Here is a 26866-nt window from a genome sequence, read left to right as displayed (position 1 = left end):
TCATGCTGCTAAAATATCTGGGCAGTGAAAGTGTGTGGAAAACATATGATATTTGAGAACCACTGCAAAAAAGGGTGAAAGAAACAGGTATTCAGACTTGCTCAGGCTCATAGCAGATCCCTTCCCCTCACAGTACAGGCAGCCATCTGTCTCTCGGGCTCACTTAGGGGCAGATTTACCCGGAAGTTAATGAAACTTAAACTTTAGGGCCCCTTGTTTGCATGGGCCCTCTTGAGTGCTGGCATGGCTGGGAGCCATATAGTAGTCGGGGAGGAGGGAAAGCCAGGCTGCTATTAGGCAGCATTTCTGATAAGCTGGCTAAAGAAATCACAGAAGAAAAAACTCCCAGATATTCAAGATTCTGGAACCTGGATCTACTACTGGGCTCAACCTCTCCTGCATCCCACATCCTCCCTGCCCCATCTCCAGGTTTCAACACTCCTGTCTCTCAACTTGCCTTTGCCTGCATCACTGCTGCTGCTTGGTGGCCCCAAGCTGGTAACAGAGGGTCAGTTTGGTATTAAGGTTCTGGTTCCAGAACCCCAGGAAGGGTCACAGCCTTGAATCTACTTACTCTAGAGGGTGTTTTAGACACCTTCCCCCTCAGGTGATCCCAGGACCCAGGACAAGCCCATAGGAGCTACCCTGGGTGCCCAGCAGCAGCTAGCAGCTGTAGAAGGCTATACACAGTGGTCATTCCTCCACACCCATACGCCAGGATCACAGCACCAAAGTGGGCACTTGGTCTTTGGCTGTACAAAAACTGTCAAAGGATCAGAACTGTTTTTAATAGGAGGTCCCAGCAAAACTCATGGCAAATGTGAATTCTCCCAAGACCCAGGCACAGGTGGGCATGGGCTCCCAGGGTCCTCGATATCACATGACAAGTTCACTCATCTACAAGTCACTTGGAGCAGCAGGGATGAGTTGGGCCTTGATGAGTCTCAGTCAGAAGTGTTCCTGTTTACCCCACTTGTTAAGGCATTTGGCACAAGGGAGCTCATCTTCTCAGGACCATGACACACAGGACTTTGGGCTACAGCCAATGGGATGGACCAAAACTCATCAGGCCCAAGGTCAAGGCTGATGGGAGGTATGTCTACCAGCTCAGGGCTTCCCTGCCTAAGCTGTGAGCCTATGTGCTATAAAGTTAACAGACTGTAAAGAAGGAATCAAAATACAGAAAGTTTCCTTCTATGATTAGAAAAAGAACAGAGGCCTTCACACATAATTAATGAGGAAGCTAGTTGCTATAGCAATAATAATAACAGGACATACAAATAATAAACTGTTACTCCAAAGGACTGTAATGGAAATTGTTGTAATATTGTTGCACGGTCACATCAACATCTTAGGTTTTCTCTTGTCATTTTGTTAGTTCTCAAATGTCAATAATAATTGACATTTTCTCCTCGTACTACATAACCACTAGGGTGAACATGTATGGTGATAATGCAGCAGCTTAAAAAGCAGAAGCCTTAGATTCTGGAGCACAGCGACTCCTTCCCTACCCCTCATGCTGAAACCCCCCAACTCCAGCCTCTGTGAGGTTCTCTCCTTGGCCAGCCAAGACACTCAACGCCCTCTGGTTATTGGGCAGCTGCCCCTCCCTCTCTCTGACTCCACCCTTAATTCCTGAGGGAGGAGGACTTGATAACAGGAAATTGCTCTTGGTGAGGTGGGCTGCTAATTGAGAGCACTCCCTGGTGCTAAAGGGAAGACTAGGGGTCCAGGAAGCAGACCAGCTTGCTGTGGCTGATGTTTGTGTTCAGCCTGGTAGTGACTATCTGGTCTATTGCAGGAGTTTGTAACCTTGTGTTCCTCCAATTAGGCAGATGGCATGGCAACCTTGCACTATCGGGCTTGTCTTCATGCAGGGTTCATTCACGCACTCACTCACTGGTATTTCTTGAGCGTTAACATCATGCTAAACTCCATGCCAGGTATAGGGGATAGGTGGTACAAAACTAGACACAATCCCAGTGTTCCTGGGCCTTACACAACAGCAAGAACACAGACGTTAATCAGTTTCACAAGTGGATAATCATGAGAAGAGAGGAGTTTGGAGGAAAGAACAGTCTGGTTAGAGAACATGCAATTAATGGAGAGAACCCCACCTGGTCAAAAAGACAAGGAAGAGTTTCCCCAGGAAGTGGTATTTTGCTGCGCTCTGAAGGATGAGCAGGACTTCACCGGGTGTCATGGGGCCAGAGGTGGGGCGGTGGGTGGGAGGGAGGGGAGAGGAGCGTCCCTGGCAGTGACAGGATGCTGTGGTAGGAGGGAACACGCACAATTAGGAACTATCAGGAGGCCAGTGTCACTGGAGCACAGAGGAGGGTGGAGGGAGCAGGCCCAGGCTTGAGATCTTTGCCTTTATGCTAAGCAATGAGAAGACATTAAGGAGGGGTCTGACTTGGGCAGATTTGTGTTCTGAAAAAGGTCACTCCAGCTGCAAAGTGAGAGTGGATAATATGGGGGATGGAGTGAAGTGGGAAGACAAAAATAATCTGATCACCGGCCTAAAGCATAGGATCTATTAGCACTGATTAAATTTTGGGTGTCTGGAAGTAGAACATCTTTATTTGTGTACTTACTCATTCAAAAATTAATCTCCACAGAGAGGGCAGAGAAAAGTCCCTAGAAGGAACCACTTATATAATTCACTTCTTTCTGAATCACTCTCTCTTTAACCTTCTCTCTACATTGGACCCTGCTTTAAGGAGGATTTTCAGAACAGTTCCACACTATATAAACTGCTCTGCTAGGAGTTCAGAGACCTGAGTTTCCATTTTGGCTTCTCTTCCAACTCAATTTCCCTGTCTTTTTAGCTTTCTAACATTTGGTTTTGAGGATCAGATGAGATGATAGAGGAGAAAGAGTGAACAAACACAAGGGCTCAGAGCACACTGTTCCTTTCATGAAGGGCATTAAGTAATGATTAAGTGATAAATTTTCAATATAGTTTATGTATGATTTGATTGATAAATATTAAACTATATTTTCTTTTTCTGGAGTTCTAACACAAAATTATGAGGATATGAGAATCTGTAGTTTACTGTTCGTATTCACCCTCAAAGTTCACGTTTGGCATCAGATGGAAGAGTGACATTGGTCAGGATGAACATAGTTGTCCTCCATTTTCTATTTCTCCTTCTTAGCAAGTCTCCTGCAATGTCATTTTTGGAATCTCATCTTGCTGGAAGAACCTGCTACTGTGGGTTAAGAAGTACCCATCATTTTCTTCTTGAGAAAGGTAAGCTGATATCTTGGATTTTCCAGGGCAAATCTCATTTCAAATAGTGCAGTTTTTCCCATAAATATACTTATCTATGGAGAGACTTCTGCTCCGATTTCCGGGTCAGGAATTATGGTCATTGTATTGGTCTGAACCTCGGTAGAGATGATCCATTAAAGCCAGTTCAAAGGCAATTCTGTGTCGAGGAGGCTGGGAGGAGGATATTCTCAGTTCATCCATTTCCGGCGCATACATTCACTACCTTGGGGAGTTTTCTGAGAAACATTTTCACACTTAGAAATTACAAGTGGCAAGGGAGCCTCATTTACACAAGATGACAGAGATTCTACAACATCCATCATGCAACTAGCCTCTTATTCCCAGCTAGGAAAAATAATTGCTTGACTAACTTATTTTCACAACCACATGCTATCTCAGTTTATCCTTGTTTTAAGAAAACAACCTGGACAACACAGGCCTGGGAGGGAAAATTCACTTAATTGCATTTAAAAGGAAACACTGCTTGAGTCCTTTATGGTCCTATCCTGATCCTTCAGCACCAGCTTCTGCCTCTCCAAGTGATAATTAAGCATTAGAAGTTGGCTGTGTGATCTCAGGCAACAGCTTTTGTGTGTGTGTGTGTGTGTGTGTGAGGAAGAGTAGCCCTGAGCTAACATCTGTTGCCAATCCTCCACTTTTTGCTGAGGAAGATTGGCCCTGGGGTAACATCCGTGCCCATCTTCCTCTACTTTATATGGGGTGCTGCCACAGCATGGCTTGACAAGCGGTGCTTCGGTCAACGTCCGGGATCCAGACCTGCGAACCCCGTGCCGCCGAAGCCAAGAGCGCAAACTTAACTGCTAGGCCACCGGGCCGACTCCATTAGGCAACAGCTTTTAAATAGGGTCTGGATTTAAATGAAGGCGCCACCCCTGTGTGGGGCTTTGAAAGAGAGCTAAGAGTGTCATGTGCAGTGCCTGCCCATCTCAGGTAGCCTGCCGTTGGGGTTGATGCCTTCAGAATGAACAAATGGCCAACTCGTTTGCTAGTTCTGTTGGAATGCCTTTACTTTGGGCCTTCCTTTTGAATGGGCTACCATGTAATGCTTGTATTTTCTTAATATAACTGTTATTGGTTGGAGGGGAGTTATTTACAATGTATTGAGAACTATTTTAATGGGAATGTAATCCTAATTATAAACCTCGCTTTACCTTCCCAGAAAAGAGCCACAAGGGTCAAGTAAAGTGAGGGAGATTTCGCATCAATCCAAATCACCCCAGTGATGTCCAAGCTTGGTTAGATGTTTTCACTGGCTTTGCCCCTCGCCATTCTTTGAGCGCTCCTTTGAGGCTGGGACTATTGGGAAGACTATCTTCCTGGAAAGAGGGGGGGCATGGCTTTCAGTTAAGGCTGCACAAGTGATGGGATCTCCCTACTTGAAGTACTTCTTCCGATGCTGTGATTAAAGTCTACATAACTGCCACCCATTTAATACCCAGGCAATGGGGGTTCGGCAGTAAAAAAGGTGCAGACCATACTCTGAAGATGTCTTAAAATTATCCTGTGTTACAGATGGATAGGCCTTTTTAGCTTACAAAGCCCTTTGCCATACATTATCTCATTTAATTCTCAAACTATGAAGAAGGCAAAGTGAGGATTATTATCCTCATTTTCAAGATAAAGAAACAGATATTGAGTGTTCCAGGGACTTGTAAAGTGTCACACAGTTGGGACTAGAACCCAAGGCTTTTGTCTCTACAACAGCCAGTCTACTTTCCACCCCACCCCAGGAACTCAGAAATGGGGAGGGCTTTTCTGAGTAGCCTGCAAGTTTATTGGGCACACTCTGCTGGCATGGCTGCAGAAGTACATGGTGCGGGTACAGCAAATCCGATAGGACGAGAGTTCATCTGTGTTTTATTAGAGAGAATCCCTGGGTAAAAATTGCTGCTGATGGTGATATAATCTTATTATCCATATACCTGTAATTGCTTTTCGCTTCTTAAAGACTTTATGGTGGCCTTTCACTACGTATGTCTCAACCAGCAGCTTGGCCACAATCTTCCCCTTCACCCAAAGCTGTGATTGCGGCCATCAGTAGTGGAAGTGAAGCACTGGGACCAAAGAGGTGAGAGATCGTTAGGAACACAAAGTGTGGGTCTTCACCAGGGGTTCCAAACTCCAACGTGAAGGCTGGGGGGATGCGGTAAAGTCAGTGGGTGAAATGCACCCGGTGGGGCAAACGGCGAGCTGGAGAATGTGTGTTCCTTCTAAAAGGGCATCTGGTGCTCAGTGCCAGCTGATGGTGGCCATGTTTCTAATCAAATCTAGGGTTGCCAGATCTTGAGGTGTTTTTTCAAGAGAATCTGGAAATCTAGAATTTTATGTAAATTCTCCTGATTAGATTACAAGATAATAACAGCTAATTCAAACATTTTTAAACCTCTGTGGGTCAAACACATACAAACAAACAATCCTTGTGAATCTCTTTTGCAACCTCTTGTCTTTATAATTGTAAATAAATAGTATATTTTTAGGAGAAATACACCAAGACACAGAGATGTAGTTAGAAGCCTCTTTATTACCAGCAGGATCCTGCATCTTTTCCACTGTTGTGAAGAGTACAGGAAGACAGAAGGATTAACAAACTGCTGGAGACAGGGTATATACAGAGATTCCAAATGATCACTTTTAGGCAGACTTGTTAAAATATCCACCTTTCTACCTTTGAACAATAGTCTTCACCTTTTCCCATGTCCATCACCTGGTGGATGAGGCCCTCATGTAAAACCTTTCCATGGCACCCACAGACTGCAGGCTGGGGCAGGGGTTATATATAGGTTCCTGCTCACGAGCTCACCCCACATCTTTCCCTCCCATCCAAGAAAGCGTATGGGGGCCAAGCAAGTGAGAATGCTAAAAATATAGGAATGGCCTTCCATTGACCTTAATTAATTTTTTAAAAAGTAAATTCATCACAAATGTTGGTGTTTTACCTATCATTAGTAATGGTTCACTTGTGACACAACTCACAAATATCAAGACAACAGGGTTGAGAACTGTTTTAAAAGATAACAATAAATAAGATATATTGCTAAGCTTCCCAGATAGACCAGCATTCTCTACCTCTGGTGTTTTCAGCCAAGGTATGGTTGGCTGAGCTGACTTGCCCAGTTCATGTATTCACCTTGAGGGTATTAGTTACAAAGATCTTAGAAATGTCACCACAAACACCTGGACTCTTGAGATAGGATAAGAGAAAAAGTCCATGTTCTCCAAAGCAATCAGTGAATTTGAACCCAAACATTCTCACCTCCCTAACTGGTAACAGGGAGCCCACACTTGAACTGGTGTTTGGATGTTAAGCCAAGTCCTGCCCAGCAGCATAAGCCAAGAAATAAAAGATCCCCATCTTATCCATGTTCTTTGCTTCATTAATTGATCTAGCAGATGCAGAAACTAAACACTAAAGTTTTCCCTGTTACCTCCTAATTTAGGATGATCTGCTTCCTTTCCACTGCATTGGAAAATGAAAATTCAAGAGGTGAGAATAGAAACCAGATTCAAGGAAGAAGAGAGACAAAGAGGTGACTGGCAATCTGATACAGCATGTCTCCTGGGGAAAAGGTGCGTGGATCTTAAGGCAGACAATGACAAAATGAGAGCAGAAACAAGTCTATTTTTTTCTAGGTCACCATAGGGAACCAATCTAGCCTATTTACAAGCGGTCCTAGGGGAAATCTCTTTAAATAGCTATCTTGTCACCATCCTTTTCGTCATCTTCCATGATCATTTTGGGTCTCTCGTCCGTGAGCAGTGTCACACCTGCAAAACGAAGCACAGATCTGCAATTAAATGCCTCTAATTAAAATATTAGACAACCTCACAGCATAGACACAGTACACAGGAGCATGGCAACCCATAAACCTTTAGTGTATGCAAAACTAACTGCTAAAGGTGCCAACAGAGAGAGAGGGAGCTGGGTGGCCTCATTTGGCCTTCCCAGAGGAGTTGTGGCTCAGTGAGGACACCACTCTGGTTACAAGTGGACGCTCAGCCTGGGAGTTAGAGGGAACCGTCACCCGCTTCTCTACGTTCTGCTGCTCAGCTCCCAGCACAGTGAGATGGAAAGCATACGGACTTTGGACTCCAACTGCTCACTCCACCACTCAATCCGCATTGGGTCACTTAACGCCTTCACACCTAAATTTTCTCCTATGTAAAATGAGGGCACTAATGCTTGTATAAAGGGTCATTGTGACAATGAAATAAGAAGTATGTAGCAATGCTTAACATAGCGCCGCATTTATGAGCAAATAAAAGTCAACTTTTCCTTTCCTTCACAATTGGCTAGTTTATTTTCCCTTCAAAAAGAGCTGATAAGCCTCATGGAGTCAAATTTAAACACCTTGTACTAACATCTGGGGAAAATATTGAGCTGAGGCTCTGAACATGCCATTTCTAAATGTCAGTACTGGTAGGTGATAAAGTTTACGTGGTTCAGAGAAAAATGAGAAAATAAGGACAGTGCAGTGAGATTTTCATACAGCTCTACGGCTACAATTTAAAAAGTTGTTCTTTACTTTGAGATGATTCTTTTTCTTCTTGGGGGGTTAAAATATCTTTTGTGTGTGTGTGTGTGTGTGTGTGTGTGTGTGTGTGAGGAGGACCAGCCCTGAGCTAACATCCAATGCCAATCCTCCTCTTTTTTGCTGAGGAACACTGGCCCTGGGCTAACATCTGTGCCCATCTTCCTCTACTTTATATGGGACGCTGCCACAGCATGGCTTAACAAGTGGTGCGTCGGTGAGCACCCGGGATATGAACCGGCGAACCCCGGGCCGCTGCAGCTGAGTGCGCGCACTTAACCGCTTGCGCCACCGGGCCAGCCCCAAAATATTGTTTTTTTAAACGAAATTTTTGGGACGTTAGATGGTTGTTTTTTAGCATCCTTACTATGCAAAATTAAAAGTTGCTATCCCTAAGGCTCCACAATATTTTGTTTTTAAAAGTTTACTGGTATGTGAAATTCAAAAGCCTAAGCACAGTTTTCTGGAGTCATCAGCCCAGAAAAGACCATCCAAGGACTTCTGGGTGCCTCTGCTTATTCTGTGAATTGTGAAGTAGGGTCATTTTAATAAAAAGACAAAGAAAGCTCTGATTCAGGGTCAGGCCTCCATGATTTCTGTCATCCCACTCCAGCCAGCCAAGTTTACTTCCCCACCACTGTCTCATACGCCTCCCACCCTCCTCATAATTAGAGACCTTTCAGCTCATGAAGCATTTCATAAAGATCTAAACTTGAGGGAGGAAAGCTGTGCACCACAAGAGACCTTTCTACAACACTGGCCTCCATTCAACAGTGGCGAATTAATGAAAACTGTGTGTTGATCTTAATGACTATTCATTTGATTCAGTTCCTAGTTTGTTCATATGGGTTCTTTACCAATTAGCTGATATTTATTGGAGGAGAAAAACAATTTCAAGAGTCTGGCTGAAACTAAGGCTTTTGCATAAATCACTCATAAAACACAGTGGGAGATATTTTCTTTTATACCAGCTGCATAAAAGTTTGGATTTTTGTTTGGAATTAAGGCTATCATGGTAAGAGAACATAGAGTTAGTTATGCTGAGCCCCTAAACTTTCCATCCTACCTTCTTTGATATCTTTTCATATTAATCCCAATTTGGATTGATTCAAAGTCGATAAGAGTCTTTAAATTCCCAGATCCCAGTCAACTTTCTGGTTATTTTGAGTATCCTTGAAACCTAGTCTTATGAGCATCTGGGCAAAAAATAAATAAATAAATAAATAAAATTCCTGGGATTCAGGGAAGGGAGGAGCCTGTTTAATCATCAAGGTCAGCCATTCCCAAAGTGTGCTAGGGATGCAGGAGATAATTTCAAGTGGAAAGTGAACTAGTGTTTCTATTAGTACAGTTAAGCATTAATTTAATGTTTTATAATGAAAAAATATATGGTAGCTTTTCAAAATCTTGATTTCATGATCATTGCTTAGGATGAGGCTTACATCAGTAGTGTCTATGTGTCATCACTGTATTCTTATTCTTGATGCTTCATTTTGTTGGCTTTGGTCACTTGAAGATGGACAAGGTTTAATAAACACTGGTCTGTCTGGTTTAACCCAGTCCTGATCCTCATGCTCTCCTGTGGGGAGCAGACGTGTATCGTTGAAGGAATGCACTGTAAGGCCAGAAGCTTTCCTTTAGTGGTCATTCAACTTTGAGCAGGTCACTTAACTTATCTGAACCTCAGTTTTTTCATCTCTAAAACTGTAGAAAAAATAATTTGATTCTCCCACAGAGGGTGATACTGCTAGATAGATTTAGGCCAACATTCTTTTATGCTTCAGCCACGTCTTTCATGAACCTCTGTTAAAGCACTTTTCACATCACAGGAATCATGGGACAGTACATCTGTCTCCCCTACTGAAATGTGAGGTTCTCAAAGGATATTCTAACATCCAGCGTAGGACTTGGAATACAGGAGGGATTTAGAAAATATCAGTTCCTTCCCTTCTACTCTCTATGTATGAGAGTTTAGGGAACTTGGCTGCTTGTTGGAACTTTGTGTGTTTTTAAGGCCCAAGACGTCAGCCCAAGGTCTCTAAGAGGCAATTAGCCTTGCAGCAAGCTATTTGAGGCCATGAATACCCACCCACAGCACCGTCTAAAGCTGGTGGTCACCTGTGTTGCAGCTGTGTGCCTCTGATCTAAGGGAGCCAGTGTGAAGACACCACCTCTCCTGGTAAACCACACTAGAGAGAATGCTCTATTCCCAGCAGGACAGAAGAAGTGTCACTTTCAAAAGACAAATCAATCTCCTTTCTACAAGTACAGTATTGAGATTTGATCCCCAAATGTTCATAGCTCATAGACCAATTTTCTGGAAGGCTTCTCTTCAATGCTTCTAGCCTCGTTATTCCTTACTTTCCCTGGTTTCTTTTGCCACAAACCTCAACTAAAGACTTCTTTTTCTTTTAAGCAGGTCTAGTCTACTCAGATCTGACCAATCACAACCCGGTGCTCCCTGCCATGCAGTCATCAAGATGGGGGGCCCTGGTAACTGCAGGCCAAGTTGGGAGCAAACCTTGGACTGGCAAGAAAGCCTACGAGACTCCTCACTGAGGAGTTGTCTGGCAGTTGGAACCTGTCAAGTAAGCTCATTAACCTAGGGGAATGAAGGTAGTTAGCAAGAGATTTAGAAGGGAGAGCAAATCCTTGTCCAGTCTTCACTTGCCAAAGGCTAATGAGAGGAGATGTCTCTGGAGTGCATTTCTCTATGTGTTTCTCTCAACACTCTTATTAGAACCAATGTGAGTCTCTCTGAACATCTGCTGAAGGCTCTATCCTTATCAGCTTAACTAGCATTTCGATGACTGCCAAATATTTAGATACTAAAAGGCTCTTCAAAAATAAAGTGCTTCAGCTAATATGCTAATAAAAATTAGAATCATAGAACACTATCTGTAATTGCAAATACTCACAACACAGAGATTTGCTGATTCAAGGAATTCCATAATGTGTATAGAGTCTATGGATATACAGACCCCCTCTCCAGCTCTGTGTAACTTTGCACTATTTGATAAACATTTTTTATTCAACCGGGAAGCTGCTCACTTAGGATGTAGATGTTGGGATGTAGGCAGTATCCATTGCCAGATAAACAGAGCTCAACATTTTGGGAAGTTCCTTGAATTAGCAGGTTTATGTGGAGAGGTAAAACACTGTGGCTAGGAAAATTCTCAAGTTCAGAAATGGTTTGACTTATCTCAAAGAATATAAGTTTGAACAGAGAATAGAGGGGAACTAACATTTACTGAGGACTTTCAATAAGCCAGGAACTGTGCTAAGTGCTTTATATACTTTATTTAATAGTGTTAACAATCCTGGAAGACAGATTTTATGGTCTTCCTTTCAGAGATCAATGGAACGAAGGAGGCTCTTGTAGTTTGCGTTAATTGCCCAGAGTCACAAAGTTAGAATGGAGCAGAACCAGAGATCAAACCTAGACCTTTCTGTCTCCAAAATCCACGTTCAACACTGTGTATTAAGGTGACTATCTGCCCATAAATATTTTTGTTCCTCTACCAAGTCTTCCCCTAAAAGGACTTCAATAAAAGCAAACCCAAGAATGGGTGGAAAATAATCAGTCTCCTAATGCAGAACTTGGAACTGCAGAATTGTGATGGCCAAATACAATATCAAATCAACAGATGCTTATTGAGCACTGCTATACAGAAGAGACTGAACTAGACATCAAGGTCAATACCACAGCATATGGCAATCGCAGGCCAGTTCTCATGAACTTATCAAACAAGTCGTTGATGTGAGTCAATTTAAATAACAGCTACAATAACAGCAACAAGAACAATAAGGACAATACCAAAAGAGATGACACAGTCTTGGTATTTGCATGCTTATGTCTAACACACAGTTCAGAATAGAAATGATTCATTTGGGACTTGGAGGGGTCTGTCAGCAGAGACTGTGAGATGGCTGAGTCTTGAAAAGTAATTGGAACCCAGACAGAGGCAGAGCTTGGGGGAAGTTTGTGATGGGTTGGAGGATCAGTGTATGTAGGAATGTATGTAACCTATGAGAAACACCACTGAGGCAGGTTCAGACCCTCCCAACTGGTCCTTGATCCATTTCTCCAAAGAAGTGCCTCCTCTTGCTCTAGACCTCCTTGCCTGCCTCTGCTCCTCAGAAGTCAGTGACCCTGTGTGCACTCCTGACTGCCTTTTCATGATGTCTTCTACTGAGCTGTCTTTCAATTTTTTTTCTTTATTAAATGAAATAATGGGGAAACACGGTTTTATAATGACAACCAAATCTCATCTCCTCCCAAAAGTGTCCCTTCTGGATTGTTATAATGCTAAAAGTCCAACTAAAGCATAGTACAATGAAAAACTGCCCACAGGTGAGACAGACCTAGATTAGAGCCCCAGCTCTGCCATGTAATAGTGTTTGATCTTGAGTATAATTTGATTCATTCACCTATCCATCTAATCATCCCATCATCGATCTAAGTATTTAGCCAATCAGCCATCCATCCATCAATTTCATCCACCCAAGACTTTAAAGTGGCTAAGTTACTTAAATTCTCTCTTCGTTTCTTTATCTGTAAAGAGAGATAATAGCTACTTTATTGTATTATTCAATTGATTTTTAAAAATTCACAAGACATGCCAAACTCAATACCTAACATTTAATAGAGTCTCAATAAACATTAACACATTTTCTTCTCTACCACTCCCCCGCCAACTATGTATATAAAACACACACAAACACACACATACTGCCTTATACTCTAAGCACGAATGTACATGTCTTATTCTCCAATTTTCACATAAAATTCTCAGGGACAAGATTATACCTCACACACTGCCTTTTTGGTCTGATTTGGCACATGGTACGATAGCTATCATTATTTCTGCATCTCTCTCCTTCTCTCTTTCTCTTGTTTTGAGGATTTGGTCAACATATCCAGGTGTCTCGGGAGAGTCAGCCATCAGCCATAGGATGCATGAATCATGGAAGATTGGAGAAGAGGGTATTTCAACTCTTCTCAAGGACCCACTGACATTTCTACTTCATTGGCTCAGTGAATTTGACCAGTTCTGCTGAAGCATGAGTAATGCTCTGACCCTCTCCCATCTCCAAGTCAGCCCCAGGGGAAGTTCCAACGAAGGTAAACCTGAAAGGCAGCAGTAAATGCTGCTCCTCCTGAGAGCACTTCTGTGCGGCACAGATTGCTGGGCCAGGATGAAGGCCATGCCTGTGGCACCTCCAGATGGTAAGGCTCTTGAACTCTTCCCGTCACCCCCTGCAAATGCCCTGCACCAGCTCTTTTACCTGCTGCAAAGGGGGATGTATGCAGGGTAGGTGTGTCTTTTCTCCTTGGCTTCTTCTGTTCCAGGTCAGTGTTATGAAGAGAGGGACTCATTTTGCCCTTTGGATGTCTCTCTTGGACATCATATCTTTTAATTAAATGTTCTGAAAACACACCTGCATGGTTAGGGGAACAGAGGGAGAAACAGGGTCAAATCCATATATTCTAATACACAAGACTGTGCATCCATATTTGCACATATACCTGGTGATGGTAGTCAATATATCTTTTCAAACTGATTTTAATAAAAGCAGTTTCTGTCTTTATAATAAAAATTAGTATCTATTGAGGCTACACTAGAGAACATCCTCTATGTAAAGGGTTTTACAGGCCTGATTTCATTTTAGCCTCACAAAACCTTGAGGAATTTAATATTACTACCACCATCACATATCTGAGGATAGTGAGACAAAGCGATACACCCACAGTAACACAGCTTACAGGTGTCAGAGCCAGGAATTGAACCCAGGTTTGTCTGCCTCCAGACTCCATCTTCGTCAGGGTGATAGACGATTTGCTCTTCCAAAAGCCACGTGCTGTATTCTTCAATGACTTAATTAGTTCTCTATCTCCATCCACCTGCCTTCTCACTTCTCTTCTACACGTGAAATTTTTCTCCATCATTTACAAACTCTCTAAAAACAGTCTCTTCTACAAAACTTTCCACAATTCACGGGCCCAGACTGAGCTCCTGGGGTCCTTATCTAAGGACCTCCATTATCATGTTACTTCTTACTGCATATTTCACCTATATGTATGCTTCTGTAATTTCTTATAAAACTAAAAGTTCCTTCCTAGAAAGCTCTGTGTTCTATTTGTTTTGTATCCCTCTGAGTGGGTTGTGAGTAGAGAGAACATTACATAAATGGCCTGGGGGAAGGAGAAAAGGAAATAAGACAAAACAAAACTTTTGGGAACAAGAGAGTGTCACATGCCACATGCAAGGTTGTTATAGAGACATGTTAGCTGTTCACCAAACCGGTCCGCTTTTCTCCTGAGCACACAGCTGGGCTATGTCAGCCTCCCTTGCAGTCAGGTGAGGCCTGTGACTGAAGGAACGGATGTGTGCCACTGGCAGGCCTGCCAACCCTTCAATCTGTCTCCCCTCCCCTGATGCTGGGGTGCTGGATGTCGATGACGCTCATGGTGACTTTGGAAGCCATGTGCTAATGATGCCCCAACCTCCATCAGTCTGAGTCCCTGAATGACTGTTTCGAGCAGAGCCTACCTCCCTTACCCCCAACTTCCCCTGTTGGTGAGTGAAAAATAAACTTGTTTTATGTCACTAATATTTTGGAATTGATCTGTTACAGCAGCTGGCCGTATTGTAACTAAGACAGATGTAGAGATTGTACCAATGATTAAAAAACATGCAAATATTTAAGGAAAAAGTTGTCAGACCACTGTGATTCAGTGACAAGTGGTTCCCCTTAGAGAGGTGCACACTGACCTCCCCGTCATTACCTGGTATAAAAGGCGGGATGTGCAGGGCTGGCGTATCTTTTCTCCTTGGTTTTTTTTGTTCTGACTCAACGTTCAGCGTGACCTGTGCATTTTTTCCCTTTCTTGGCTGCTTTTTGAGATCACAGTCCTTAATGAACTGGTCTGAAAGATCATCTGATTTTGACAGAATGCAAAGAACAAAGAATCTGACATGAGTAAGGGTCAGTGACAAACTAGTTGGTTTCCAACTACACCTGATAGTAGGGGCAGAAGAACCGGGTCTGAAAAAGAAAAGTATTTATTTATTTTGGTCCTTTCTACAGGGGACTTTAGTAGCTTTGCATGAATACATGTAATAAAAAGGAAGACTAGAATTCTGTAAAACTCCAAATGAAGAGAACTCAAATGGGATGGATAAGCAAGGCAAAGAGGAACTTCAATACATAGTTAGGAAAGCCATAGAGCGAGTGTGAGTTAAATTTCTGATGGGAGAACACGTTCTCCGTGCTAAATGCTCCTTCAATTCCCTTCAGTCAAGGCTTGCTTCCTTTGGAGACCCCAAGGACCAGTTTAGAGCCTCACGCTCTCTTCAGTCTTGTAGTAAGGTTCTCGGTAAATTCCTCACCCGCTAGCCAAGTCACACTGATGATTCACACTTGCTCTTCAGCAGTGGTCTTCTCACTGTCCCCTGGCTTTGCAATTCTGTTTACCATCCTAATCCAGGTCCTCTTGTCTGCTTATTTATTTCTTTCCTTTCCTCAGGCCCCTGCATCACCTCAGCAGAGCTTTTGAAGCCTAGATTCTACATCATGTCCCTCAGATGTTATTATATGTAATTAATTCGATCTGATCACTCCTTGCCCATTGAAGTACTTTCTCTGCTCCCTCTCACTCCTGTATGCTTTTGTTTATGTTGCTCTCCTTTGAGCTTCTCTGCTATTGTTCTGGCACTTGGTCATTCTGTAATGATTTATCTCCTGCTCTAGACAGTGCCTGCTTGGAGATTAAGGATTATATCCTCTTACTAGTTTTATTTTTGATCACCTCTCTCTCCAATAAATGCACATTGAATGGGTGAGTGAGTGGAGTTAGACTGATGTGAGTTCAAACCCTGACTCTGTCACTTGTTAGTTCTGAGAACTTAGGCTTTAATTTCTAGGAACTATAATATGCTCTCAGCTTTTAAAGCGGGGATAATATTAAATCAGTGTGTATGTGTGTATGAGAGACAAAGAGACAGAACTAAATTTGTTAATGTTGGTAAAGCACTTGATACATTTGATATATGTCAGATCCTCAAAAAATGTCCACTCTGGCCATTGCTCACCGGCTAACACCTCCCACAAGGCCCAGAGGAAAGACCCCTGCCCCATGTTTGTAAGTCTTTTTTTACTAACCCCAGTCTTAGGTGTCCTTTCTCATTTTCTGAATATCCACAGCATTTTTGTTCATGTAACACCTTTGAAAGATGATGTAATTATTATTCCCACATATGCCTCTCTGCCCTCTTAGATAACAGGTAGTTCCTCTTTTATCTCCTTAGAGCCAATTAATAAATATTTGTTGAATGTATGCTTGAACAACTAAATTCAAACATATTATGTACAAGGAGCTATTCTGTTAGGGTTCAAAGAAGCCACAAGGCAATGAAGCTATTTCTCTTCTCTGGAAACTCACTACGGCCTGGATACAGTCTGGCTAGGTCTATAACTATAAAGGAATTCGGGGAAATTCAGAGATTAACTGGAACTTTCCCACTACTTCCTTTCTTCATCCCTCTCTCCTTCTTTCCTTGCTTTCTTTCTCTCTTTCTTTTTTTAAATGAAAACATTCAGGTCAATTTCTTTAAAACATTGGGGATTAAGTGTGTCAAACCTTTTCACTTCAGTTTTGTGAATCTAGACATAGCCTGTGTCATTCATTAATTTATTTAGTCAACAAGTGTTGATTAAGTTCCTACTATATGCCAGGCATTGAGCTATAGATTCTAGGAACAAAAAGGCAAGTAAGAAATGATTCTTGCTTTCAAGTTGCTAATGGTCTGTTGGACTTTATGTCTGAATGATCGTTTGTTTTAGAAAACTCAATGTGCATGAGGAATCTACCATCATAAATATTTAGTAATCATACATCACTATGCCTGCGTTATCAAAAGATCACTATGCATAATCAAAAAAATAAAATAGCATCATTCTCTTCAGTCTTATTTAATGGTAATAAATATTCTCTTTCACCTAAAGGATTTTAATAATTCCACCCAATCATTTCAATTTACCAAACATTTATTGAGATCATACTATGTGTAAGGCATTGGACTATATGCTTTTAAGTTTACACACACACATAAAAAGGAGGTGAGAAGGGGACTTTAGTGAGTACCACTAAATCACTAGGTGATTTCACATCATCCTAGTGTGCGGAAGGACCCACATCTTTTCTGATTTGTCAATGCCTGTGTTTTACCACTTGTTAAATATTCATATCATCTCTGAACACGTTATCTCATTTAGTTCTATCACCAAGCCCACAAGGAAGGTATACTATTATCCTCAATCTGCAGATAAGGACACTGAGGTGTACAAGGCCTGCTAAAAGGCTGAAGGTTACACTGCAGGCAGATTGTGGGATCAGGATTAAACCCAGGACCTTGGGACTACCCAGGCATTAAGGTATCTTAATGCCTGCCCCAAAAAAGCAATTATAAAAATTTGTTACCACATAGCACCGTTAATTTCTCCCCATATTATACATCCCATAAACATTTGTTGAATGAATGAATGTTGCTCAGAATGGGTGCTGCTCAGCTGAGGGGTCTCTGGAGGTACAGGCTGGATATGGACCAATCATGGGTCACCGTTCGACCCCAGGATGCGACTCAGTGCACAGTACAGAGAGCAAAACATTTGCTTCAATTTTGACTTTTACTTCAGTTGCACTTTTTCCCATTCTTGGAGAAATCTCAAACATAAAATATCTTGATGGCAAATGGGGAGAGAGGAGAGGCGGGTGGGGGAGAGAGTCATAACCAGGCAAGACATAAACAAAGGCTATGAATATGCAAAAGGCCCATCCATCAAAAGTCTGAGTGTCTCATTTTTAGAAATGGGTAGAGGCAGAAATGTTTCTGGTATTTTCATTACAAAGGTTATGCAAAAAGTCAGTTCTGGAAAGGAAACAGATTGACAATAAAGCAGGAAAAGGCTATTTAAAATTCTGTCTTGATAGGCAAAGAGAGATATTTGAAATATTTTATTGCCACCGCACACAGGGTGTGAGTGTGCCGGGAAATACTGGAAACACGCTACAATGCCACATTCCATTTATTGCCTCAAAAATGCTCTGCCTGGGACTCTGTCAGACCCAAAAAAAGAGGACAATGCCTTTTCTCTCTTTTTTAACTCTAATGAACTTCTCTCCAGTGCTTCAGCTAATTTTACATGGCAGAGCCCACAGACCCATGGCTATTTGCCTGTCCATCTGGTGTTGGCTGTCACCAGAAGGCACAAACTATCAGGTTTCAGGGAAACTCCCTCTGACTTGTCTGCAAACCGCACGGCAGAGACACCCTCTTTCTGACTTCCACTGCTGCCATTCACTCTGAAACATTTACCTAAGTGGTTGCAACAAGGGTCAAGCTTGTCCAGTCTGTCTTCCGAGAGCTCCAGTGGCTGCATTTGCTCAGTGGACATCATCAAAGGAGGGTTGGTGGGTGTATTTTTCCTCCACCACTACAGAAGAATAAGAAACAAGTCCATTAGTGTGTACATTCATACATTTACTACATAGGTATATTTATTGATCACTTACCAATTCAATTCTATTTTTTAAGTTTGCTTCTTATACCTAGCTACTAGAAACTCTAACTTAAGATTTAAGCCAAAATAAATGAACCACACAGACACACACACACACACACACACGCACATGGATTTGTTGTATTTGTTATGTATCAAATGTTCAATATCTGCCCTCTCTCAGAAGCACTGTAGGAGTTTCAGAGTGAACACTTGTCACGTCTGAATCAGAAATGAGTTAGCTAAGAGTTACTGAAAATCTTGATTAAACTTTGTTTATATTTTCTCTGTTGAGTTCTGCAAAGTAGCATTATGCCTATTTTACAGATGAGGGAACCGAGGATCAGAAAATCTAATTTATTTAGTCCTACATCTATTAAATAGCCAAGCCTGGATCCAAATACAGTTTGGCAGACTTCCGTTAGATACTCAAGACTTTTAAAACAGTTAATCCTCTGAACCCAGTCTGGATCAGGCTTCTGGTTTTCTACCATTACATGCTGTAATCATAAAGTAATAGACTTCCTCCCTACCCATATTACAATGGTGGTAGAGACGCAGTAGGAAAAAAATCTAGGTCTTGAAATGGATCTTTATTATTTTCTCCCTAGAGATTTCTGACATCAGAGTAAGTCTGTTTCCCCTTCCCCTCCCTCATCCCCCGTCTTTCCTAGACCACAAATCCATTGAACTTTTCAGAGCTATTAGTTATAGTCATTGTCCAGGAGGAGTGGAAATCCAGAATGGACATGTGTCAGGTCTGAATGAGAAATGCATTAGTTGAGATTTATAGGAAATTTTCGTTACAGTCTGCCTAAGTTCTGTTTCCTTTGGATAATTTATTACTCATGTCCTACCATAGCAAAAATGGTTGGAGAGGAATTAGATTAAAATGACCCAACTGATCCTCTTTTCTTGAGAATCCTGGATCACTGGCATGCAGATGAACACACAGACCAATTGTGTTAACATTTCAAGTTCAGAGAATTAGTTCAACTTAGTCGTCTTCTGAGGAATCAGCCAGTTTTCTCCGGGAAGACTGGAGGGCCTCTCCCCCTACAAGCTGAGATCATTGCATAGCAGACGGAGCCATTAACGGATTACTTGAGCCTAGCATTTAGTGTCACTCTGAGCAGACTGATTGTACTGAGTGACTTCAGGAGAAATCAATTTAGACCATTGTTTTTAGTGTTTTTATAGGGGCTGAACACTCCCTGGGACCATAAGGAAGTGAGCTGTTAACTTGGGTGGCCAGTCTCCACTGCTTGAGTGGAGAGGAAAGCTATGGGACCACCTGTGGGGATGAGTGGGCTCGGTGCTGATGTCTAGAGGCAAAGTTACAGCCTTGAATATGGCCTGTGCACCTACTTAACTAGTCTTCCTCTTCTTTGGGTAGAAAGTCCCGGGCCCCGTCATAGATTTTGTGTTGAAAATCATCCCATGGAGGATCTAGTCAAAACATTCATTCTTGGGGCCGGCCCAGTGGCATAGTGGTTAAGTTTGCGTGCCCTGCTTCAGTGGCCTGGGGTTCGCGGTTTCAGACATATGCACCACTCATCAAGCCATGCTGTGGCAGCATCCCACATACAAAAGAGAGGAAGATTGGCACGGATATTAGCTCAGGGACAATCTTTCCCACCACAAAAACAAACAAAAAAACATTCATTCTTCAGAAGAGGAAACTGAGGCTCAAAGAGTTTAAAATGACCTGCCATTAGTCACACACACAAAGTCAGAGTCATCATTTGAACTCAGGCCTCCTGCCTTCTACTCCAGGTCCTAGATGGCAATAGCACCCCTCTCCTTCTCTTCAACCTGAGGTAAGCTGTTCTTTAAACTTGGATCAGATGGCTGCTTCTATGTGCTCAATAGCTGGTTACCTACTTTGAATCTGAGCTTTCAAGTCAAATAGATCTGGGTTAAATCTCGGCTCTTTAACTAAAAAGCCATATGACGTTGATGAAGTAGCTACATCTCAATGATGTAAGGAGGGTAAATGGAGCCCATGTGCAATATAATCATTTTTGCCTTTTCCCCCTACAAGCTACAGCTGCTATGACAGAATCTGCAAAGGCTGGCATCTTTGTGGTGAACCCACAGATGGCCACCCAGGGACATATGTCCCTCTCTGCCCTGCATTCTTACCTTCAGTTTTCTTATCTGTAAAATAGAGACAACAACATCTGCCTCGCAGAGTTACTGTGGAGATTAAACAGGATAGCTCTATGCTTTGCACATTGTAGGTACTGAGTAAGTGGCCGTCGTTTTTATGTAACATTGTCTATACCACACTGGATATCTGGCTAATGAAGACCAGCTGTATAACTGAAAAATTCTAAAAAAAACTCATTGAATCTTTCATTTTCATCTAGATGCTGAACCATGGGAGGACCAGCCTTCATCTGAGCAAAATGGCTTTTGCAGTACTGGGCTTGAGAGAGAGGAGACTGTCCTTGGGAGATGAGCTGTGCAAGTGTTAGAAGTCCCTGGAACAAGGCGAGGGTACCTAGTGATTAGTCACAAAACCGACACACTCTTCCTCTCAAGATAACACCTAGTGTCCATGGGGAAAACAGGACTATTTTGAATTAGTGTGATTGAAAGAACAATGGTGGTGAACTGGTGAGCGTCTGTTTGCTAGGAGGCTGAGAGATGATTTTCACATTTGGGATTTTACATTACAAAAATACCCTGGGCTGGGCAGGGATGTGTTTTGCCCATGGGATTAGAAGATATTTTTTATCGTGAATGATGTGATTACGATCTTCTTGGCAGAAAATCTTCACATAAAGAAAAGAACAAGTACTTGGAGGAGAGAGATATTTGGAGTTTAGCATCGTCTTATTAACAACTGTCATTTTACCTGCCTGTTGAATGTTGTATAAGATGACCCCATTCTCTCCCCACTCTCCATTTCTATCCTCCTTGAGAAGGGGTGCTCTGTCTGACTGAGCCACTGTAAGACACAAAGACTGAACTAAGTTCAATCTAATTCCTGAACTAAGAAATGGAATATTTCTGCTTCCTCTTCCTGACTCTGCCCTCTCTTTTATTCAGTCTCCACCCAAAGCACCAGTGAAGGGACTCTGCCCTTGTCATGCTGCCCTGGGGAGGTTTCATCATCTCCCTCAGCAGCTCGCTGTAATTTGGGAACTTTCTAAAGCACCAGCTCTTTCTTTCGCATCTAAATACTGGTCCCCGGGTCTTCAGATTCCAACCAAAGGGCCAGGGCCTTCAGAGATGCTTTGGGGCTGTTTCATAAACTATTCTGTAGTACAAAGATTTGTGACACTTTACCATTCTCTTGCTGCTTATTGGTCTAGGGTGGTCTCTGAATTTTAATACTCACACAGTGACGACTTGGACCACCACTGTGATTGTTAATATCTGCCCGCCCACCCTTGCCTGAAAAGCCTGGGGCCACATGTGCTATGGAAATCAGGAGATTTTTATTACGTAACACCCCCAGGAGGGTCTCAGGAACACCACAATCACATGCATTACTTCTGCAGCAAAAATATGAGCCTGTGCACTAAATGACATAAATAAAGACTACAAAAAGACTCATATCTTTTCAGGTCAGGTTTTGCTACCAAATAAATTTATGTTGAACTTAACAAGAACAAAAAACTTCTGGTTCAGAGTTTTGCAAATCTCTGAATTAGAAAATAAAGGAAAGTGGGTCTGTATTCTTTTTCTCATTGTTGTTTGAGAGAATGTGGATGGTTTGGTGTAGCATGTGCTAGAGACCAAGAGCTATCATTTCAAGGGTTTGAGGAGGTTTTCAGGACCCTGATGCTACATTCTTGCAACTCCCTCTTGCTAATTCTTACATTCTTTTTCACAAGGGACAAAATCTTTCTTTTCACAGAGAGACATTTGTAAATGCAAATACCACTGAGAGAGGAGAGACAGAGAGAGAGAGAGAGAGAGAGACAGAGACAGAGACAGAGAGACAGAGAGAGAGAGATATTAACTGATGTCACAATACACAGGGGTTATTAATGACAAAGATCAACTTCTCTTTTGAGGACAGGAACTGAAAGGTCCTGGGTACTGGGTGCCAGGGAGGGAACCCCACTGAGTTGCAGAAGGACAGGCACGCCAGAGCAGCCTGCTGTAGCTGAGGACACATTTGGGGGAGCCTGCGTCCGGGAGCTCACAACCAGCTCCTGTTTTAGGAGGACAGTAGCGCTATGTCTGCTGCTGAAAAAGCCTGGTCCAGTTCAAGGCCAGAAGTTGGTCTGGGTACTTTGTCCTTTCTCTGAACACTGAGTAGCTTTCTCAGTTGGGGGTTAGACTTTGCAGTTTAATTCATAGATAGAAAACTCCTCACTGACTAAGCATTTGGTGCTGTGAGGCAGTATGAGGCGGAAACAAATGTTTGGTTGCTTGTACCGTTCTCTAGCTGGGTGAACTTGGGAAAGCAATACGTCCTCTTGGAAATTTAGTTTCCACATCTGTAAAATGGGTATGATAGTGACTCTTGTCTAGGGTTGTGGAGAGTATTAACAATAAAGTGTGTGTAAAGCTCCCAGCCCAGATCCCGGCACGTGCTATCACTTTAAGAAACATGAGCTGCCCTCTTTGCTCATTCAGTTCTCCCCTTGTGATTATAACACATATATCTAAACTGAACCACTGGAATCATCTCCTCGTCCCATCTCTGGCCTTTTCTGAAGCTAATGATGAGATGAGAACAATCCAAGGTACAAACCAACTGCAGAACACCCATTTCCAGGTCATGGCAACATGGTAATACTGCTTCTCAGGAGTGAGCTGACACTTAGCTTAGTCCTGCGGCATTGTAAAGAATTTCCCCTACGTAATCAGGCTTGGATTTACTTGACGGAATAAAAAGTTAGAAGGTTATGTCCACAATCCAATGCGGTGTCTGGGTCAAGTACCCTCTAGTTATGTAAAATTCATATCCTTTGTCAAATCGCTTTTTAACCTGAGGATTGAAATCAGGTCAAATAGTACCACGTTTGAAAATCAAATTTGTTCATTTAGAAGACCTCAATTTGCAGTATTCCTCCAGGAGTGACTCTTCCTTGAAGTAGGGCATGGAGAGGTTTTTTTGATAATCACACTTTCCCCAGATTTGGAAGGTAAGCCTCTCCACCCTGCTGTGTGAATATGCAGATATACCAGTGTTCATTTTGAAACTTCGCAATTTAATTTGTGAGGACTCTGGCTCTTACAGAACCCAGGACTCCACCTCCCTTGGAAAAATGACTTCAAAGTGGTGATTTTTCCTGCTCCCCATCTAGCCCCAGGTTAGCCTTGCTCCAGAAAGCAACCCAGACCCCACCCCATGCCCCTCACGCTGCCAGCTGCAGCCTTCTTTGTCCCAGCAACCACAAAGAATTTGTAACTTATTGGAAACTTGCTTTTCTCACCACAACAGTTCTTGGAGTAAAAATCCGAAGCACTTACCAATCACTGCCGGTGCCGGGATGAGAAGGCGAGAGACGGGAGGGTGTGCTTCCTCTCTGAAGCTGGGCCGGCTCCTTGGCTCCTCTGCGCAGTGGCTGCTGCTGCTGGGCTCCAGCTCCTCTTATCAAGGGACCAGCTGCCGCTGTTGCCATGGGGATGCTCTGCTTCTCAGGCGCCAGGGCAAGGGGGATGGAGAGGGAAAGAGGACTAATCTCGCTGCCACTACTCCCAACTGCAATAATTGTCCATTACAAACACACAATACACAGAGTTGTGCTTTGAGTATCTAGTGTGCAAGGCCAGAGAAATCCAGACAAACCAGCTAGATCCTTTAACCCCTATAACAACTCTGTATAGTAAGTTTTTTTCGCCTGACTTTGCAAACATGGACACTGAGGCACAGAGAGGTGAAGTGGCTTGCCCAAAAAGTACCACTGCTAATTTTAACCCTCAAATCTAGTTGAGTTTAAACTCAGAGTACTTTCACCCACCACTGCTGCCTCTCAGAGTAGTATCACGATGAGAAGAAGAAGAATAGTGGCAATTGCTGACATCTACATGAGACTTCCCATGTGCCAAGCACACTTCCTGACACATAGCGACTCATTTAACAGCCATGACAGCCTTGCGAGATAAGCTGCTGTCTTCATGACCATTTCACTGATGAGGAAGTTGGGGCCCAAGGTTTCACCAATAGTAAATGGTGGTAAGGCTAGGGTTTGAACTGAATAATTGAAAGCTAGAGTTCATGCTCTTAAAGTACCCCTCACTAAAGAGAGCATTTCAGAGAGAAATAGCACATAGCAAAGAAAGCAGCCCTCACTACATGGTAGAGGTGTGGTGGCCAGGAAAAGTTTGCTCCTTCAAAGGAACTAAACCAAATGTTTCAGTACGAGGAATCCACACACATTCCAGGGAAGGCTTGGGGCCAAAAAGGGGTTGAAGTAAGGGTTGGGGGGTGACGTGCTGTCAGATGGAGAGGAAGGGTGTGTGTTTTGGGTAAGCTCACTGGGGGAAACGTCCCGTGCAGGCTGGAGAAGCAGCAGTTTGTAATCACTGGTCTGGGCATCAAGAGCAGGGAGGTTAGTCTCGGGGATCAGGTAGGGGTCAGCACAGACTGGAAGGGCTTGAGGCCTCTGAGGGCAGCCGAGAGGCCACCCACCAATGACACCCAAGAGACGAGTTCTCACAGAAGTGGTACGAGCACCATCTATGCATGTGGTTTCCTTTCCATCCCGAGGTGGAATGCAGTGCGGATCCTGAGAAGGCCCTCGCTGGCTTCAACTACCTGGTAGTCATCGGTTTTGAGCTGGTCGATGCCTCCTTTCCACTTGCCAGCATCCCAAATAATAGGGCTAGAACCATAGTAAACTCATCCTGAGGTTGATTGCTAGGGTTAAAATTTCTTCAGAGGCCTTGCAAACAAATCAGTAGGGAGCAGGCTTCTTTGCTTGATCCAGTTTGTCTTGGTCCTTATTGGAACCTCCTGGATAGAGATGGAGGCTGCCCAAAGGTAATGCTCCTTGCTAGAAAGAGAGACCCCTGGATGCTGAGGGAAAGTCTCTAGAAGCAGCTCTCTGTTCCAAACTGCCTGCTATATCTTATCGACAATCTTGTTGGCCAATGGGTTAGCAGCATCTTCATTTCCAGACTTGAGTGGAAAATATACACTTTCTTCCTAAACTCTTCAATTCTTTTTTAAAATTAAACCTTTTTTTGAGATAATTGTAGATTCACATGCAGTTGTAAGAAATAATACAGAAAAGTCTCCTGTACCCTTTAAGCAATTTCCTCCAATGGTACCATCTTGCAAAACCATAGTGTAATATCTCAACTAGTATATTGATATTGATACAGACGAGATACAGAACAGTTTCATCACCACGAGGATCCCTCATGTTGTCCTTATATAGCCACTCCCACCTCCCTTCCCTCCCCCTCCTCACTCTCCCTGCCCCTATCCACTCCTTAACCCCTGGTTACCACTAATCTGTTCTCCATTTCTATAATTTTGTCATTTCAAAAATATTATGTAAATGGAATAATACAGTATGTAACTTTTTGGGTTTGGCTTTTTTTCACTCAGCATTATTCCTGGAGATTCACCCAAGTTATTTCACGTATCAGTAATTTGTTCCTTTTTGTCAACTGAGCAGTATTCCATGGTACATACGAAAGTTAACCACTCACCTATTGTAGGACATCTGAATTGTCCCTAGTGTTTGGCTGTTGCAAATCAAGCTCTTATGAAAATTCCTGTACAGGCTTTTGTCTGAACATAAGTATTCATTTCTCTGGGACAAATGCCCAGGTGTGCAATTGATGGCTCATAGGGCAATTGCATGTTTAATTTTATAAGAAACTGCCAAACTGTTTTCCAGAGTGGCTCCACCACTTCATATTTCCACCAGTCACTTATGAGTAATCCAGTTTTTCCATATATTTGCCAGCATTCAGTGTTACAATTTTTTTTGTGTGTGTGAGGAAGATCAGCCCTGAGCTAACATCTGCCAATCCTCCTCTTTTTGCTGAGGAAGACTGGCCCTGGGCTAACATCCTGCCCATCTTCCTCTACTTTATATGGGACGGCGCCACAGCATGGTTTGACAAGCAGTGCGTCTGTGCGCTCCCGGGATCTGAACTGGTGAACCCTGGGCCGCCGCAGTGGAGCGTGCACTTAACCGCTTGCGCCACGAGGCCGGCCCCTCTGTAACAATTTTTTAAAGTCATTCTCATAGGCGTGTAGTGATATCTCACTGTGGTTTTAGTTTGCATTCCCCTGTTGACTAATAATATTAAACATCTTTTCATGTGCTTATTTGCCATCTCTACATTTCTTTGGTGAAATGTCTCTTCACGTCTTTCTCTCATTTTCTAATTGGATTGATTGTGGTTTTTTTGCATTGAGTTTTGAAAATTCTTTATATATTCTAGATACTAGTCCTTTATTAGAATAGAGTTTTGCAAATGTTTTCTCCCAGTCTATAGCTTGTCTTTTCAAACTCTTAACAGAGTCTTTCATAGAGCAAAAGTTGTAAAA

At 42.8% G+C, this 26866-nt stretch overlaps 1 protein-coding gene across 1 annotated transcript; it reads right to left on the bottom strand.

The window, feature by feature from the left end:
- Window positions 1–5802: 5802 nt before the first annotated feature.
- On the bottom strand, window positions 5803–23904 carry PPP1R17 (protein phosphatase 1 regulatory subunit 17). Its single transcript, XM_058527864.1, has 5 exons — window positions 23827–23904; window positions 18204–18321; window positions 14615–14767; window positions 13114–13266; window positions 5803–7060 (listed from the first exon to the last, which is right to left on the bottom strand). Exons 2-5 carry the CDS (start codon window positions 18283–18285, stop codon window positions 6981–6983), a joined length of 468 nt encoding a protein of 155 aa, XP_058383847.1. The 5' UTR covers window positions 18286–18321; window positions 23827–23904; the 3' UTR covers window positions 5803–6980.
- Between the last annotated feature and the right edge of the window lie 2962 nt (window positions 23905–26866).

Source organism: Diceros bicornis, chromosome 3 (assembly GCF_020826845.1).
Source record: "Diceros bicornis minor isolate mBicDic1 chromosome 3, mDicBic1.mat.cur, whole genome shotgun sequence".
Classification (NCBI taxonomy): Eukaryota; Metazoa; Chordata; class Mammalia; order Perissodactyla; family Rhinocerotidae; genus Diceros; species Diceros bicornis.
The sequence above is the reverse complement of the archived record's forward strand: the minus strand, read 5'-3'. Positions and strand labels throughout refer to the sequence as shown.

Bases quoted from the DNA above. Each gene is read 5' to 3' on its own strand.
- PPP1R17 (XM_058527864.1), bottom strand. From the start codon at position 18,285: ATGATGTCCACTGAGCAAATGCAGCCACTGGAGCTCTCGGAAGACAGA. The intron at 14,768-18,203 runs GTAAATGTTTCA...TGTCAAAATCAG, and splicing joins CCCTTGTTGCAACCACTTAG to ATGATCTTTCAGACCAGTTC. The intron at 13,267-14,614 runs GTAATGACGGGG...CTAACCATGCAG, and splicing joins CATCCCGCCTTTTATACCAG to GTGTGTTTTCAGAACATTTA.